This window comes from Thalassophryne amazonica, chromosome 10 (assembly GCF_902500255.1).
Source record: "Thalassophryne amazonica chromosome 10, fThaAma1.1, whole genome shotgun sequence".
Taxonomy (NCBI): domain Eukaryota; kingdom Metazoa; phylum Chordata; class Actinopteri; order Batrachoidiformes; family Batrachoididae; genus Thalassophryne; species Thalassophryne amazonica.
The window spans coordinates 22,076,270-22,091,185 of record NC_047112.1 but is presented as its reverse complement, the minus strand read 5'-3'; the positions used below and the strand labels follow the sequence as shown (position 1 = coordinate 22,091,185).

Here is a 14,916-nt window from a genome sequence, read left to right as displayed (position 1 = left end):
AGAACGACTGTTCTTGTGCAAACTAAAACTCTCATTATTAATTCCTGTTACATCTAGTTAGTATGCACACCTATTTGAAACTGGAAATATCATATTTAACATATTTAACATCATATGTAATCTTACTTATTATTATTGGATGTTTTAAAAATAGTTAAAGTGTTTGTTGATCTCCCAACACTAGATTTACACATATTTTTAATGGAAACTGTATGAAACATTTTTTCTGCAACACACAGCCTTGGAAATGTCATCACTCATTATTATTATTATTATTATTATTATTATTATTATTATTATTATGAAGCAGCACGTCAGTACTAAGTGTAATGTAATGTGTGTGTGTGTGTGTATGTGTGTGTGTGTGTGGGGGGGGTTATATACTTTTATTTTTAATCAGTAAATGAATGAATTTATTAATTAATTTTTAGAATATTCTGAAACCATTGTTATTGATATTGTATGTTGTAGTTTTATTAATATTGTATTTTTTGTGTGCATGAATGTGCAAATCTTTTTTCTGTCTGTATAATGTAAATTATGTTCATTTTTCATTCGATTATTGTATAATCCAGCTTCAACTAGTATACTCGATGTGCACATAAAGAGGCATTACGCCTTGGTAAATAGTCTTATTAATCACATGGGTATCAAATGACTTATACTTAAGGTTTATATTTAAGGTAAGTACATGATATGTACCTGCAATAAAAAAGGTAGATCAAAATAAAACAAACAAACAAACAAACAAACAAACAAACAAAAAACCCTCATAAAATAAATGCAATTACATGAGAACGCAGATAATACAAAATTTACCCAAGATACAACAAGAAATCTTACAAAAAATTCAAAAGAGAAATGTCATCCACAAATATACACATCTAAACCAACAGAAAACTTTAACACATACTTAGTTTTAATTTAAAAACAAAATTATACAGTTTGGCCGAAATACCTTATAACTGTGATTTATAAGATTAAAACTACAATTTAGTATTTGACTGAAAAAAAAAAAAAAATTAACTCGGGGCAAAGTTTAATTTGAACATAATATCTCTCAGATGGGTGAGAATTGTTTCCCCCCTGTCTGCATATAGTAATAATAAGTGCCACACTGGCAGAACCATTTATGAACATTAATACACATATATGCAATTTATTCTTGCAAGACAGAAGGTATGTAGTGCGTGAGTGAACGTGGTGTGGTGTGTGTGTGTGTGTGTGTGTGTGTGTGTGTGTGTGTGTGTGTGTGTGTGTGTGTGTGTGTGTGTGTGTGTGTGTGTGTGTGTGTGTGTGTGAGACCCCCCATCTCAGTCACCCATCTTAGGCAGATGGGTGAGAATTTTTACTTTGTAATTCTTCTGCTAAGATTTTGTATTATTATTATTATTATTATTATTATTATTATTATTATTATTATTATTATTATTATTATTATTATTATTATTATTCTCTATATTATAATAGCCAAGTGGCCTCTGTGTGTGTGCGTGTGTGCGTGTGTGCATGCGTGTGTGTGTGCGCGTGTATGGCCTCGATAACGCAAAAAATGGTGAGAGCTGACATTTTCTGTTTGGTATGCTTATGTACTTTTGGTCAAGGATAAATGCTGTGAAAACGGAATGTTGATAAGACAAATATTTTTGGAGAAATTAGTAATTATATCTAACCAGTAAACGAAGGACATTGTGCTGCAATGCACCATGGGATTTTGGGTCTTGAGGTTTTAAATGTTGTTATTGTGGTTTATGTTAATTTAACAGCATAGTTGGTGTTATTGATTTATTATGTTTTTGTAGCTCAATTGGTTTAGTCAGGTTAGATAAGTCTCATGTTGCTCTTACCATGAGTCTGATGTTGGTACCATGAGTGAAATGTGTAGTGTTTTTATTGTCTTTTGCCACTGTCTTTGTTTGTGAAATTAAAAGTACCCTGCTTACAGCAGCTGCATGTGAGCGTGTGTGCGTGCGTACGTGCGTGAGTGCGGTTTTGATCAGAGAAACTGTGGACAGCTGACATTTGTTGTTTGGTATGCTTATGTATTTTAGGATGAATGATGTGAAAATGGCACAATGTATGTTGCTAAATACTTTTTGGACTCACACACCATTCCAGCAGGGGGCGGTAAGTCATCTTTATATTAAAAGCGTGAGTGTGGTGAGTGAGTTTAAGTTCAACGTAAGTACATAATATAATTATAAATATGTTAAAAATACATGGATGACACAAGAAAGTGAAAAAACGTATTTACATTGTGGTCCATTTAAAAATCAAATGACAAAATAGAAATATAAATAAAAAAGATAATAATAATAATAATAATGACGATGTGAATATGATAACAAGAACTTAATCAATTTATAAATACATTACAGTCAATTAACATTAAAAATTACATAACAGGAAATAAAAGGATTGAGTTCTTCTTCTCAAAATTGTTGAGGTCTAAGGTTCTAAAGACATTTACACACCATTCCAACTCATTATACAATCTTTGCTGCTACCTATTTTATAAACACAACGCAATCTAGAGCTCATGGATCCCTACAGGCAACACGTTACTATTATTATGAATTTCATAGATACTATTTTGGATATTTTTATTTGAATTATTTTGACAATAAAGATACTTGTACATAAGTACATAAAACAAGCTGTCAGGAAAACACAATAAAACATAAAACTCATTTTCATTGTGATCCTCTGAATAAATAAATTAACATAAATATTATTATAGATAATACATTTTCTAGATTTTTTATTACTATTATTTTTTACTTTTTTCTGACAGGAATTGCCTTCCCTATACGGTTAAAGCAATTGGGCTTTGATATAAATATGCAGCAGATAAAATACAGTTGAGGTTTCCCTCACGTTGGGTGTGTTGTGTTGCGCAGTATTACGCTTATTACGGTAACCATCTTCCGCTGTTTTCCCGTTTTCTCCTGTGTAGTGTAACTGAGTGGAATCGGACTGAGTGCCTGCCTGGGAATTTAAGCACAATAGCAGCCGCTGCCATGGCTGAACGCCGCGCCTTCGCTCAGAAAATCAGCAGGTAAACACTCCTTACTCTAAAGCGACCTCGCCAGAAAAGAAACAAAAAAACATAGCGTGCACTGTGCTGCTTTTTTTGTGTGTTGGTGTCCTGCAGACGGAGGCCCCTCCTGCTCCGTGCTAGCCGCCTGTTAGCCAGATCGAAGATGCTCAGACCCACCCAGAGGCAGACAGCAAACCGCTGCTCTCTGTCACCTCCCAGCGCGAACAAAGAGCTGAGCTGTAATGTACTTGTAATGAATATTTAATGTCCAAAACAGGAGCGTGGATTTCCATAATTATCTGTAGCGAGTGGGATTTAGTTTTCACGGAAACCATACATTTTGGAACCTTTAGCTAGCGTATATTTCTTAGCTAAGCTATATGCTATTACAGGGTGAGATGTGTGTGAACTTTGACAAGTTTATTACAAAGTAAGAAAACAGTGACAGGCGATCTCATGTGGCTTTATAACTGGAAGACTAGAAACGAAATAGTCTATCAACAGCTATCAGATATCATATTGTTATCTGGTCCCTGCTCCCAGACCGATCAAAGTAATCTGTTTAACAAAGGGCTTTGTGTTAACTGTCAAACAGCATCATCCCACTGAGTGAATAGATGGATAAAAGACTGGCAGAGATTAACGATGGGTTTAAAAATATTGCTGATGAGTGTATTTTACAGTGATATTACAGTGCAGGTCATTTGCTTTAGTCAGTGAAAAGAACTGTTTTCCCTTTCCCATCTTCATTGATTGTACTGTATGTCAATTCATGCACCAAGAATTCTCTGTGCACCATTCACTGATGTTTCTCCCACTTATACCTCCACTAAGGAGGAGGCGACGTGATCACTGGTGTCACATATTGAGACGACCTCCATCCATCCATCCATCCATCCATCCATCCATCCATCCATCCATCCATCCATCCATCCATCCATCCATCCATCCATCCATCCATCCATCCATCCATCCATCCATCCATCCATCCATTTTCTTCCGCTTTATCCAGAGTCAGGTCGCGGGGGCAGCAGCTCAAGCAAAGCCACCCAGACCTCCTGATCCACACACACCTCCCCCAGCTCCTCCGGGGGAACCCCGAGGCGTTCCCAAGCCAGCCGAGAGACGTAGTCCCTCCAGCGTGTCTTAGGTCTTTCCTGGGGCCTCCTCCCGATGGGACATGCCTGGAACACCTCTCCAGCGAGGCGTCCAGGGGGCATCCGGAAAAGATGCCCGAGCCACCTCAGCTGGGTCCTTTCGACGTGGAGGAGCAGCGGCTCGACTCCGAGCTCTTCCCGAGTGACCAAGCTCCTCACCTTATCTCTAAAGGAGCGCCCCAGCCACCCTGTGGAGGAAACTCATCTCGGCCGCTTGTACTCGCGAACTCGTTCTTTCGGTCATGAGCCAAATCTCATGACCATAGGTGAGGGTCGGAACGTAGATCGATCGGTAAATCGAGACCTTTGCCCCTCTACTCAGCTCTCTCTTCACCACGACAGTCCAATACAGCGACCGCATCACTGCAGACGCTGCACTGATCCGTCTGTCGACCTCACGCTCCATCTGTCCCTCACTCGTGAACAAGACCCCGAGATACTTAAACTCCTCCACTTGAGGCAAGGACACCCCACCAACCTGAAGAGGGCAAAGCACCTTTTTCTGGTCGAGAACCATGGCCTCGGATTTGTAGGCCATAGTTCTTGACCTCCTTCCCAGATTTGTATATTCGCTGTGCATGGATGAGCTGTCTGCACATGCACAAAATATGGGAAATTTGTTCTGTACTGCGCTGAAAAATAATAACATCTGAAACATATTCTCATGTTCAGATGTTTGTTTTAAAAGTAATTATGCAAAATGAAGTGTAAAAACCTGAGGCAGAACATGCAGGATGTGGAAACTAGATCCTTAAAGGCAATTGTTAAATATTTCAAGTAATATTATTCCATCTTTTTATTTTATTTGTGTTCTGTTTTATACTTGTATGAAGAAATCTGGCAGGAATACACTATCATTTGAACTGTAGTGGAATGGAGGTGTAGCTTTACCGCCTTAGCAAAAGCTACACTCGTATGTTACAGTGTAATTAAGCACTTTTCTGACAGTCTCCAAAATTAGTAAATAAATAAATACATCTTTATGGAATGTATTGTTACATTGCTGGCTATTCATGTATCTAAGAGGTCTGTCCATAAAGTATTGTACCTTTTTTTTTTTTTTTTAAACTATATGGATTTGATTCATATGTTTTCACGTCAGACAAGCTTGAACCCTTGTGCGCATGCGTGAGTTTTTCCACGCCTGTCGGTGATGTCATTCGCCTGTGAGCACGCCTTGTGGAAGGAGTGGTCCCGCCCCGTCGTCGGATTATCATTGTCTGGAAATGGCGGAATGATTTGGGTTTTTTTTCCATCAGAAATTTTTCAGAAGCTGTTAGAGACTGGCACCTGGAAACTATTCGAAAAATGTATCTGGATTTCGGTAAAAATTTTACGGGATTCACAGAGAATAAGGTCTGGTAGTACAGCTTTAAGGACCCCTTTAAGGACGCTCAGCGCGCTGCGCTCCCACCTGCGATGACACGGCACAAGCCACCGGACCATTTCTGAGCTGATGGCTCTGTGGATATGAGACCGTCTTGTGCTCTTTCTCTGGTTATCACAAGAGCTGGACATCAGCCATTTTCCGGCAGATTTCACTTTTAACAAGAGATTTTGTCATGGAAAGCCATGCGGAGGCTTCGCGCATCACGACCGATTCGCTTTGGAAGCGAGACAAAGGAACACCTCCGTTTCGGCGTGTCAGAGGACAAGTTTGGACATGTCTATCTCGGCTTTCAATGCTTACCAGTCCAGTAAGTATCAGTGAAATTATGGAGCGCTGGACATGTCCAAACTTGTCCTCTGGCACGCCGAAACAGAGGTATTCCTTTGTCTCGCTTCCAAAGCGAATCGGTCGTGACACGCGAAGCCTCGGCGCGGCTTTTCAGCTCAGAAGTGGTCCGGTGGCTTGTGCCGTGTCGTCGCAGCTCAGAGCGCGGCGCGCTGAGCATCCTTAAAGGGGTCCTTAAAGGGGTCCTTAAAGCTGTACTACCAGACCTTATTCTCTGTGAAACCTGTAAAATTTTCACCGAAAGCCAAATACATTTTTCGAATAGTTTCCAGGTGCCAGTCTCTAACAGCTTCTGAAAAAATTCTGATGGAAAAAAAACCCAAATCATTCCGCCATTTCCAGACAATGAAAATCCGACGACGGGGCGGGACCACTCCTTCCACAAGGCGTGCTCACAGGCGAATGACGTCACCGACAGGCGTGGAAAAACTCACGCATGCGCACAAGGGTTCAAGCTTGTCTGACGTGAAAACATATGAATCAAATCCATATAGTTTAAAAAAAAATAAAAAGGTACGATACTTTATGGACAGACCTTGTATATTATAATAGCCAAGTGGCCTCTGTGTGTGTGTGTGTCTGTGTGTGTATGACTTTGATCACAGACATCCTGTGGAGAGCTGACATTTATCGTTTTGGTATGCTTATATATTTATTTTTGGAGAAACTACAGATGGGGGAGGTGATGGTCTAGTGGTTAAGCGTTGGGCTTGAGACCAGAGGATCCTCAGTTCAAATCCCAGCCTGACCGGAAAATCACTAAGGGCCATTGGGCAAGGTCCTTAATCTCCTAGTTGCCCCCGGTGTGTTGTGGGCTCCTTGCATGGCAGCAGCCTGACATCGGGGTGAATGTGAGGCATTGATGTATAAAGCACTTTGAGCGTCTGATGCAGATGGAACAGCGCTATATAAATGCAGTCCATTTACCATTTATAAAAATACATGGATGGCACAAGAAAGTGGTCCATTTAAAAATCAAATGACAAAAAAGAAGTAATAATAAAGCAGAATAATAATACTGATACTAATAATAATGATAATAATAATAAATGATTATTAACTGAGTGTGAGGTCTGTACAGAAAATGATCAGACCCAGGTCTTGGCCGTACAGAACGACCACAGCGAGGTCCGTGCGAAAAACACAGAGGTCTGATATTCTCGTACAGACCGAGCAAGCAAGGTTAATAATTTGTTTATTATATGGCTGTTTGGATCTGTGTTTTCATCTTGTTGGTCTTCATTTTGCATGTCCACTTCAAGCTTGTTTGCTGTTAATTCCTCCAATTCAAAGTCATCAGTGTAATAAAATTCACTCTGAGAATGGTCCTCTTCATCACTCATAATTTCTAACACACCCCCATACCATCACAGATGCTGGCTTTTGAACTTTGCGCTGGTAACAATCTGGATGGTCTTTTTCCTCTTATATTATGGACTGTAGATGATGGAATCCCTAAATTCCTTGCAATTGAACATTGAGAAACATTGTTCTTAAACTGTTGGACTATATTTTCACGCAGTTGTTCACAAAGTGGTGATCTTCGCCCCATCTTTGCTTGTGAACGGCTAGCCTTTTGAGGATGCTCCTTTTATACCCAATCATGACACTCACCTGTTTCCAATTAAGCTGTTCACCTGTGGAATGTTCCAAACAGGTGTTCTTTGAGCATTCATCAATTTTCCCAGTCTTTTGTTGCCCCTGTCCCAGCTTTTTTGAAACGTGTTGCAGGCATCCATTTCAAAATGAGCAAATATTTGCACAAAAGAACAAAGTCTATCAGTTTGAACATTAAATATCTTGTCTTTGTGGTATATTCAATTGAATATAGGTTGAAGAGGATTTGCAAATCATTGTATTCTGTTTTTATTTACATTTCACACAACATCCTCACTTCATTGGAATTGGGGTTGTATGTCAACTAATGCTGCCTATTTTTGTGTCAGAGACAGATATTAGGCAGCATACTAATATTCATGAATAAGAACTTAACCTGTCCAACATGCTGAGTCACATATTTGCCCCCAAAATTACACAGTGTTCAGTTTTCTTTTTTATGTTCATCTTGTACAAGCTAATATTTAATTCGTGATTTTTTTCTCACATCTTTCAATTCTATTACCAGAATGAATTAATTTCTTACATGATACCAGTCTGTTCCCAGGCCTGTTCCTGTAATTCCCCCATGCATTACGTAGTTTCCGTCTCTCTGCACTCATCGGCTGTGCACCCTTGAGGTAGTAGGGAGAGATGGAAAATATGCAGTGCAGGGGGGCCCAGGAGCTGGATTGGAAACTGCTGGATAAAACTGGGTAACAATGGTGGACTTTGTTGTATTCCAGTTTTTATGTCCAGCTACAGTTAGCTTTCAAACAGGGGGAAATAATTAATGTCATAATATAGCTTAATATGTTATCTTGTGTTACAGTTGGCATTGTCCTTATTTGTCATACTGGCACAGATTTGGTTTATTTCGCTGTTAACATTTCATTTGTTGTTCTTTCTTCCAGTTCAGACTTTTGGCACGATAGTTTATTAACCCTTAATATTTGAAAAGGGCACACATACTTGTCCTGCTCTATGTTTAAAACACTACACCCTCTGTCCCTTGAACATTTTACCCAATATCAGCTGTTCTAAGGGTACAGTTTCTTTTACAACAGTGTGTCTCATTTCTGGTCCTCATATGCAGCCTGCACTACATAAGAAGTAGGGCTGGGTATCAAAAGCAGATCCTGTTTAAGAATAGTTAAGAAATGGTTTGATCCACTGACATCAATAGCCTTTTTGCTTAATGATTCCCTTATCAGTCCTTCAGTTGACATTCCAATGGAGCGGCCGTTATTTTTGAGGGTGATTATCTGGAAAATGATACTTTCTCTATGTTGATTGCGGACCTGCTGCAGAGCTTGAAGCGTCTCTGCTTAGCTTTTTTTTTTTTTTTTCCCAGAAACGACAGGTCCACAGTTTCTTCATTAACCCCTCTCAAAGCCATTTAAAGATGTCAATCGTGAGTCACTTCTGTGCGGATTAAAGTCACTAACTGGGGCTCTTGTCTTGTTGCGGGGAAAAACTGAGAATCCTCCTCCCTTCCTCTTTTGTGGGACTAAGTACACATCTCCAAAATCTGAAATTGCATAGAGTTCAGTCGAAATTAATGACTTCAAAATGAGACGCTGTTTTAATTCAAATGACACCTCTTTCTAAACGTTGTACAGACAACAAACTACAACCGACTTAAACTGTTTTTTTTTTTCCATCCAAAAATAAGACATCCTCCATTCATTATGATTTTATTTCTGTCCAGAGAGCAAGGATCCAGTGACCAATTTCATATTTATTTACTTTAAGACTCAATAAGATGTTCTTGACATAGAAAACCTGTAAAGCCTGCTTTTAGTACACAAAAAATACAAGAGGTGTTGATAAGGGAATCGATAAAGAATCGGATCAATAAGTGGAATCGATATTGATAAAATCAGTACCCATCCCTAATAAGAAGCTGCTCGAGCAGCTGGCTTAGTGTAGTTCCCTTTTGCAACATATTTCATTGAGCTGCAACTGAGCACAGTTTGGGTGATTTCCCCAAACAAATCCTGCCTGACCGTAATCAGCACAAGGCCACATTTCATAGGCACACTACTAGGCAAAAGTAAGCAAAAGTAATTTTTTTCCAGAGCTCAGTGGATTCCTAGAGACATACCCATGTCAGCCTGCCAATGAGTTCAGTTGAGTTCCTAAAAATTTTGAACCACCACAAATTTAACAGCTTTACCAGGTTGTGCTCATCTCCGGAAAACGTGGCACCAATTTCATAGCAAATTAGCTTACACAGGTGCATTGAGAAAATCTGACAGACAGCTGACAGACAAAAGATTTACTCAATCAGCTGAAGAGCATTGAGAGATGAAAAATGTGCAACGCTGCATTGATTTGGAAACACTGCACAATGAAATGTACAACACACTGTATAATGCAGATTTGTCTGTATGGCGATAGTTATGAGGAGAAACCAAATTTTTGATGATGTAGGTATTCACTATCTTCTCCTTTCCTCCTGTTAATTATTACAGGACTGTGGCAGCAGAGGTCAGGAAACAGATAGCTGGTCAGTATGGGGGATCACCACAGCTTTTCAAAAACCTCAATGTTGGCACCACAACGAGTAACACGGTAAGTAGTCTGTCACTGACCAGGAATGTTACTAGGTAAAAATGCCAAATGGGCCAAAGGCCCACTAATTATAAAAACAATGGGCTTTTTCCAGCAATGTATGGACCAACAATGATTGCGCGGCGGATCTATTATTGTTTTAACAGTGGTATTTTCTGTTATCAGGTGCATGCATGTGTTGCACAGTTACCAGCTGAATAATAACAAATAAAAATGAATATGTAATGTCCATCATTGTGAATTATCATAATATGCTGGGTGGACAAGAATTATAAACCTTTCTATCATATAATGTGTTTTGTGACTATGACTTTGCATATCACATTGGCATGTAATGAAAACATTGACAATATATTGAAGTAGTGCATCATCTGCTGTTGTGTCTGCAGTCTGAGGTATTTTTTTAGTGCCATTGTGTAGAAATGATTGATTATTATGCAACGACAACATTGTAATGTGCAGTTTGCGAAAATGTTATCAACTAAATGCTACTTTAACTTTTCTCACTGGTTCAAAAGTGTCACTTTGATTGACTGTTGGTTTAGGCCACTTCAGACTTCTGTGAATTTTGGCACACTGAGCAGTGCCGTATGTGCAGTACCAAAGTTTTGGTCAGGATACAAAAGGCGAATATGCTCAAGGGCAGTGTTGATCACTTTATGCATTTGAATTTCATCTTAATTTCACATTGGTAATGCTCTAAAATATTGTGTGTGTCACCTGGCTGCACAGCAGCAGAATTCAATGCACCTTTTTGTTAAAGTGGTACTTTGAAGCTGTGCGCCACATGCCCAGGAATATCTCTGCTAGCATTCTTACTTGGAACAACATAGGAATTCAAAGGGATGGTTTGTGCTTCAGGGCAGCACGGTGGCTTAGTGGTTAGCACTCACAGCTTGCCTCACAGCAAGAAGGTCATGGGATCAATTCCCACCTGTGGTCTTTCTGTGTAGAGTTTGCATGTTCTCCCTGTGTTTGTGTGTGTTCCCTCCGGCTTCCTTCCACATCCAAAGATATGCTAAGTGGCTGTACTCTACTCTTTTCTACTCTCCTATTTTACTCTTCCTTTTTAGATATTTAGATATACCTTTGTATACTGGCATAGTTCCACCTTAGAATTGGAATATAATATATAAGATATACCTTACTGAATTTTCATGCATTTTAGGTAAATTGAAAACTTAAAATTGACCCTAGGTGTGTGTTTGTGTGAATGTGTTTGTCTGTCTATATGTGGCCCTGCAATACACTGGCATCCTGTCCAGGGAGTACCCCGCCTCACGCCCCATGACTGCTGGGATTGGCTCCAGCCCCTTGTGACCCTCAGTTGGAGGGAGCGGGTATAGAAAATGGATGGTTGGATGAGTTTATGCTTCAGGTTCACAATGTAATGCCCATGTACTTTAATCATTTTAAATAACTCGTTTTATTGCATTTTAAATGTTATCCAAATGTCTTGATATTTTAGGTGGGTGCTTTTTCGTATATCTTCATGGGACATATGTAAGGCTAACAGTACATAAATACCAGACGTTAAACGGGTTAATGGGGTGGTCAGGATCACAGACCTACGTGGTGTCTGTCCGTTAAGTTTTTCTTAAAGGATAGATAAACAATGAGCCATGTTAAAGGTTTATATACATATTACTGGTCTGAAGAAGGGCCGTGCTCAAAACATCACACTTAGTGTCTATTAAAGATTTTTGCATGGGAGCTTTTAGGCTGTGTGGCTCTTTGCTTTAATTTCATATTTATATACATATTTCAACATGTATAACATGTTGAACATTGAAGAAGATGGTCTACTGTGCTCTCACTATAGCAGACACAGGCTTACCAAAGTTTGACAAGGAAAGATTAGGAAAAATGTCATCTCACCAGATGAATCTTGATTTGTGTTGCAACATTCAGATGGTCGGTCAGATGTGATGTAAAGATTGTGAAAGCTTGTATTCATCCTGCAGTGTGTCAGCGTTGTAGGCTGCTGGTGGTGGTGTGGCCGTTGTATTAAGACAGATAAGGCAGTTCTGAAGGAAAAAGGGGGTGTAAGGTATTATTAGCAAGTTGTGCCTAATTAAGTGGCCAGTGAGCATATAAAATGTAGCATTGTTCAGTCAGGCATATCATATTTTCCAGAGTATAAGCCACTTTTTCTTTTTTTTTACTAGTTTGAGAGGCCCTGCGACTTATGGTCCTGTGCTACTTATATATGGAAAAAATCACGACCATGAGTCTCACATTTTAACATCCGGATCCGAGACTGAAGAATAAATGTTATGTGCCGCCGCTCGTCTTCACAGCAGGAAATGACAGGCGCTGTTTTACCGTGAATTCTGCATCCAGTTGAAACGACAAACCAAACGGATGAAACATTGTTCTGCTGCAGGGAGATCATTTAAAATGGGGCTGGTTCAAGCAAAAAGGACAAAAACAACTACCCAACTTTTTAAAAATCATTGTTTATACAGAAAAGCTAACACTCCCGGTAAGTCTTTGATTTTTATATCATGTTTCAAAATCTGTCTTTGGAAGAATTTACTTCAGATTTTCTCCATGCAAACTTCTTCTTCTTCTTCTTTGTCTTTCGGCTGTTCCCGTTAGGGGTCGCCACAGCAGATCAATCGTTTCCATCTCATCCTGTCCTCTGTATCTTCCTCTGTCACACCAACCACCTGCATGTCCTCTCTCAGCACATCCATGAACCTCCTCTTTGGTCTCCCTCTTCTCCTCCTGCCTGGTGGCTCCATCCTCAGCATCCTTCTCCCTATATACCCTGGGTCCCTCCTCTGCACATGTTCAAACCATCTCAATCTCGCCTCTCTGACTTTGTCTCCAAACGGTCCCACCTGAGCTGTCCCTCTGATATGTTCATTCCTAATCTTGTCCATTCTTGTCACTCCCAAAGAGAATCTCAACATCTTCAGCTCTGCCACCTCCAGCTCTGCCTCCTGTCTTTTTGTTAGTGCCACTGTCTCTAAACCATACATCATAGCTGGTCTCACTACTGTTTTTTAAACTTTCCCCTTCACTCTTGCTGATATTCTTTGGTCACAAATCACTCCTGCCACCTTTCTCCACCCACTCCACCCTGCCTGCACTCTCTTCTTCACCTCTCTACCACACTCTCCATTACTTTGAACAGTTGACCCCAAATATTTAAACTCATCTACTTTCACCACTTCTACTCCTTGTAACTGCACTATTCCACTGGGCTCCCTCTCATTCACACACATGTACTCAGTCTTGCTTCTACTGACTTTCATTCTCCTTCTCTCCAAAGCATATCTCCACTTCTCCAGACTAGACTCAACTTGCTCTCTACTCTCACTACAGATCACAATGTCATCTGCAAACATCATAGTCCATGGGGACTCCTGTCTGATCTCATCTGTCAACCTGTCCATCACCACTGCAAACAAGAAAGGACTCAGAGCTGATCCTTGGTGTAACCCCACCTCCACCTTGAATGAGTCTGTCATTCCGACTGCGCATCTCACCGCTGTCACACTATTCTTGTACATGTCCTGCACTACCCTAACATACTTCTCTGCCAATCCAGACTTCCTCATACAATGCCACAACTCTTCTCTTGGCACCCTATCATAAGCTTTTTCTAAGTCCACAAACACACAATGTGACTCTTTCTGTCCTTCTCTGTACTTTTCCAACAGTATTCTCAGAGCAAACATTGCATCTGTAGTGCTCTTTCTCCATGCAAACTGTAGTCTGCTAAATCTGCATTTAATGTTTTCGTCTGTTACATGGGTGTGAAATATCCAACTGGAGGTAAATATTGGTTGTAAATATGGTGAATGTTTTGCACAACATAAAAATTGTCACTATCCCAGAAATGCTGGCATCATCAGTGGACGGAACAATCTGTGTTATTCTGTTTCCCATTTATAGAAGTGAATAAGAATCAAATTTAAACCCAAATCAGTGTACCTGAGAACTAAAAGTGATGTTGTTAACTTAATTAACAGTAAGTGCAGTTTTACATGTATTCATTTTTATTTTTGTTCATGTTAAGACACTATCAGTTGTTATTAAAGCACAAATTGCTGAAGTCAGATGTTTAAATAAATGTTGAGATGGAACAGTAACAGTCCAATGTGAATATGTGATTTTTTTTTTTATGGAATAGTAATAACACCGTATTCTGATCCATGTGACAGACTGTGTATTCTGTCATCTTGCCAATATGGAACAATATGGTTTTTATGACTAAAATGAGCATGAAAATGGGACTGAGAAATAGCTCTCATTTAGCTTTATTAATTGTACCAGATTGCACCAAATTGCATGTAGTATCTTCTCCAGACCCCCCCACTAGCTTTGGCAGCCCCAAGTCGTGAAAAAAAAAAATTAAGTTTTGTTTTTCTAGGGCCACTTTCATCACTGATGCTCACTAATCCGGTTGCCTCCATCAGCTAGGGGGCATTTTGTTTCTATCATTTGCATTTCTTTTTTCAATTCGGAAGATTCTATTTAGAATTAAATATGTATAAATATGGAGCAGTGTTTTAACTCAGGCACATGGGGTGTGCAGCCAGTACATTCTGAGTGCCGGTCCCAAGCCCGGATAAATGAGGAGGGTTGCGTCAGGAAGGGCATCCGGCGTAAAACAAGCCAACCCAACTATGCAGACTCAGAATCGAATTCCCATACCGGATCGGTCGCGGCCCGGGTTAACAACGTCCGCCACCGGTGCTATTGCCCAACAGGGTGCCGGTGGAAATTGGACTACTGCTGGGTGAAGATGACGAAGAAGAGGAGGAAAACGCTGCCATGAACAGCGGGAGAAGAAGAAA

At 39.9% G+C, this 14,916-nt stretch overlaps 1 protein-coding gene across 4 annotated transcripts in view; it reads left to right on the top strand.

Annotated features, from left to right (window-relative positions):
- The first annotated feature begins 2,911 nt into the window (after positions 1–2,911).
- dock7 (dedicator of cytokinesis 7) overlaps positions 2,912–14,916 on the top strand; it is a 159,483-nt gene continuing 147,478 nt past the window's right edge. For all 4 annotated transcript variants that reach the window (XM_034179543.1, XM_034179541.1, XM_034179540.1 and 1 more), the window contains exons 1-2: positions 2,912–3,058; positions 10,006–10,105. In XM_034179543.1, coding sequence (XP_034035434.1) covers positions 3,021–3,058; positions 10,006–10,105 — 138 coding nt within the window. In that variant the 5' untranslated portion in view covers positions 2,912–3,020. The remainder of the gene's footprint in view (positions 3,059–10,005; positions 10,106–14,916) is intronic.